The following is a 3,867-nucleotide window of genomic DNA, read 5'->3' on the forward strand; positions in this document are numbered from 1 at the left end:
TCAATAAAGTTTTACCATTGTAATGAGGAGTGACAGCACAAGGGTCAAAGTTGAACATAAGATGCGAGATGAAGAACTTGGAAGGATGACATCTTCAATAAAAACATCAATGTCGGAGCCAGTCTTTGCCATTACAATGTAAAACTTCTTTTCGTAAGGTTCTTTCAGTGACAGTGTAACGGCTTTGGTAGAAGTTGGCACGCTCCCGGTACCATCGCTGCATTCTGCCGGTGCGACTTCGGCTGTCACGGCTGAGTTGCTTCCCTTGTCTAATACCTTGAAAGAGTAGCAATCAGAAGGGTCAAGGGTTTCAGAGACGGGGTCGCTACCTGATGCCACAGATTCAAGTTGGATTTTACCATCACGGCCAATGTAAAGTCGAATACCATCCTGAATGACCTTTAAATTGCTGATACCCGACGAACGAATGTAGAGTTCAACACCATCTTGAACTTTATAGGTAGACTCACCGACGCGATAAACAAATTGCACTTTTCCACTGACTTCAACAACATCGACGCCCTTATTTGGTTCATATTCATCGATAGTTTCAATGAAAGCTCCATGGTTACTGCCAACAACGCCTGCACCAGTTGTGCTGAGATAAACGTAGTCGCCGATGGCCCCCGACTCAATGCCAGTCCACAGATTCTTGTCCCAATAGTTATCGCTTACTGGGTCAGGAGAAGGAGTGATTTCTTCCAGTGCATCTTTAAATTCTTGCATTTGAGAATCGGGAAGATCGTAATAAATCCTTTCTATATCTCCATGGAGACGAAGATCAACCAAGCCATCGACATTGACATCATCATTACTACTGGACCATACAGTGATGGAGAAATCATCTCGAACTCCCAACATCCAGACGAACTTTTCCCATGACGTAACCGACCATACTGCGCGTATCGGAAATGTCACCGGCTGAACACACTGATAGCTGTAGAACATATTGTCGAATATCATCGTCCAAGTGTACAGATCGTCGTCTGCTGTCGCCGCCCACTCGGTTGTCCATCCAAGGGACAAAATCGCATCAGGAAAAATATTATTGATGGTATCAATAAATTCAACAGGTGGGATAGGGTCTCTTGGTGAATTTGGTCCGTGTACAATGTCCGCATTGTACCATAATGGCTGGTGGATTTCATTTTCAAATGACTTTGCTATGTTTAATGAGGCTTCAAGCACGGTGATATCTTTAAAGTCTAATTTCATTCCTTTGTCGGTGTGGATGGTTTTGTTTATCCATTCCTCCAAAGTTATGTCACTGGTAACGTCTGGTGGATGTGCCATGATGGGTATGCCGGTGTTGTTTTCGGGACTAATATCTGCTTCTAACATCATCGTGTCGTCTGAGAGAGAGAGAGAGAGAGAGAGAGAGAGAGAGAGAGAGAGAGAGAGAGAGAGAGAGAGAGAGAGAGAGAGAGAGAGAGAGAGAGAGAGAGAGAGAGAGAGGGTAGGGAGGGAGGGAGGGAGGGCGAGCGAAAGAGAGAGAGAGAGAGGGAGGGAGGGACGGAGAGAGAGGGAGAGGGAGGGAGAGAGAGAGGGAGGGAGGGGGGAGGGAGAGGGAGAGGGAGAGAGAGGGGAGAGAAAGAGAGAGGGAGAGAGAGAATGAATAATATTTTGTAAGTTAACCTTATTTTGTTACATTGTTTATAAGTATGTGCTAAAATTCAATTTGGAGCTGTCACTGTGATCAGTCGGAGACAACTGTTGATAAGTACATGTGTGCTAAACTAGTTCTTACAGAAATCACTATGTCTGATACAGGTATTAAAATGAAGACTGTTCAAAGAATTATAATTCCTCCAGACATGGGATTCAGTTATTCTGTAAAATATATAATTGGAAAAATATAAAAGAATAGAACAGTTAAAGTCAAATCCTATCAATCCATTCGTACTTGACAATGTATTTTGGGATATTGATTTTTTGAACACATCGGGATTCCACGCTACAAATAGTTACTTGGATTTGAATACCATCATCTGGTTGTTTAGTAGACTAGATACGTCGTGACGTTTCGCCCTCACCGGCCTCCTCTCCTGTTGGGAGTTGGCCGATGTTTGAGGGCGCCCGTCACGGCGTACTTTACAGACTAGTTGTTTAGGGACTCAAATATTCGAGCAATTTCATCTCATTCCTCACACACCTGTCTTAAAAGCTCACGTTTCAATCTTTGGTTTTCACATTACTGTTAGTGTATCAATAAATTCATAAATGATTAATTAGGGCAATTCTTTTGTTCTGGACCAATTTGTTCTATTGATGTGAGAACTGTTCGTGTCACTCGAATGTTAAAGTGGCCATATGGATGAGGATTGCGTATTTATTTTGGATTTTTAATTTATAAAACAATTTTATCATGGCTTCCTAATTGAAAAATGAAATTGTAAAATAACATAGACCAAGTCTGTATTTGTCTGTATTGCCAAAAGCTAAAAAATGTGTGAAATATTTGTTATTGTACGTACAATAACAAATATTGTACATATTTTTCAGTCTTCTGCAATGTATTGAGTTACAAACAAGGACTTGACATATGTTGTCTCACATTGATTTTTTTCAAGTAGGAAGCCATGATAAAATTGTTTTATAAATTAAAAATCCAAAATAAATATCCAATCTTCATCCATATGGCCACTTTAATCTTAAGCCATAATGATTATACGAATGACAAGAGAATACTTTGTGAAAATAGGAAATAATTTATTATACATCTCAATTATGGCATTTATATATCGCACGTAAGATCATAAATATTGTAATTAGACACGCTTTGTGCTTCACTATTAAAAAGCCTGAAACTGTTAGTGAAGCCCATTTTCAGTTTAAAACCAAGACAAAAATCGGGATCCCCGTACAATTTTTTGAAATAGCAGTCAAATTAATATCAAATACATTCATTTTAACATTCAATATGGCCACCAAATACCGTGGTAAAAGTAAACATTTGCAGATTTCCTTGAAAACAAGACCTTTTTTTCTTTTGTTATTTCAAAATGGTCAGGAACAAAATTTCATAAGGCAAAGTTTGGAGAGATTTGAGAACTTTGACTTTCAGGTTCCATTCTCCTTAACATAGTTGACGATAGAGGCATACCTTGTAACGACTGCTCTAAATCAGCCTGGCTATTAACACCGTGTGCCCACACTATATTCAGCCCATCGCCGTCGGCTTCATCGAAGTACTCCAATATATTGTCCATAGTGTGAGAACTTTGTGAGTCTAAGAAAACAATACACAATAAAAAAAAATGAACACAAAACTAAATGCTTCCGTTGTTAAAACACTACATGGCCAATCATCACATTCTTCCATGTGTTTATTACGTGTTCTATGACGTAGGAATTTGTAATGTTTTGGGTCATTTGATCGTTTGCAATTGTTAGAACAACACAATGACAACAAAATCTGTTGTTAAAATTAATGATTGACTCGAAATGCTGAGTAAATGTGGAAAGGCACTGAAATTAAACTATTTTTTTTAGACTAATAACATATTTGAGATTCCACTTAGCCGTATATACTCATGCCATCATGACCATTGATGATGTAATAAACTAATGTTACATATATATAATAGTTTGAAACTGAACTTGAATATACTACTGTCGATTATTGAACATTTTGGAATGAAACATTATATTTTTACTTCAATGCTACGCATCATCCATATTGTATGCCTTCCATTACTAAGGGCGCTTAAATTTTTAAGCGTTAGATTTCTACGGGCAGTGCAACTTAGAAAGTGTCTGTTGGGAAGATGACGAATGGGTACATGTACCAATCAAGTGTTATGGTATATTTTAAAGAGGAAATGAATGACTTAAAGATCAACAAATTCTCACTTCTCCAAATACATG

The 3,867-nt window shown here is 38.4% G+C and overlaps 1 protein-coding gene across 1 annotated transcript; it reads right to left on the minus strand.

Annotated features, from left to right (window-relative positions):
* Positions 1-1,344, minus strand: LOC144443703 (menorin-like). The gene has a single exon (XM_078133243.1). It carries the CDS (start codon positions 1,342-1,344, stop codon positions 1-3), a length of 1,344 nt encoding a protein of 447 aa, XP_077989369.1.
* Positions 1,345-3,867: the final 2,523 nt, after the last annotated feature.

The sequence above is a fragment of the Glandiceps talaboti genome, chromosome 12 (genome assembly GCF_964340395.1).
Source record: "Glandiceps talaboti chromosome 12, keGlaTala1.1, whole genome shotgun sequence".
Classification (NCBI taxonomy): Eukaryota; Metazoa; Hemichordata; class Enteropneusta; family Spengelidae; genus Glandiceps; species Glandiceps talaboti.

Bases quoted from the DNA above. Each gene is read 5' to 3' on its own strand.
- LOC144443703 (XM_078133243.1), bottom strand. From the start codon at position 1,344: ATGATGTTAGAAGCAGATATTAGTCCCGAAAACAACACCGGCATACCC.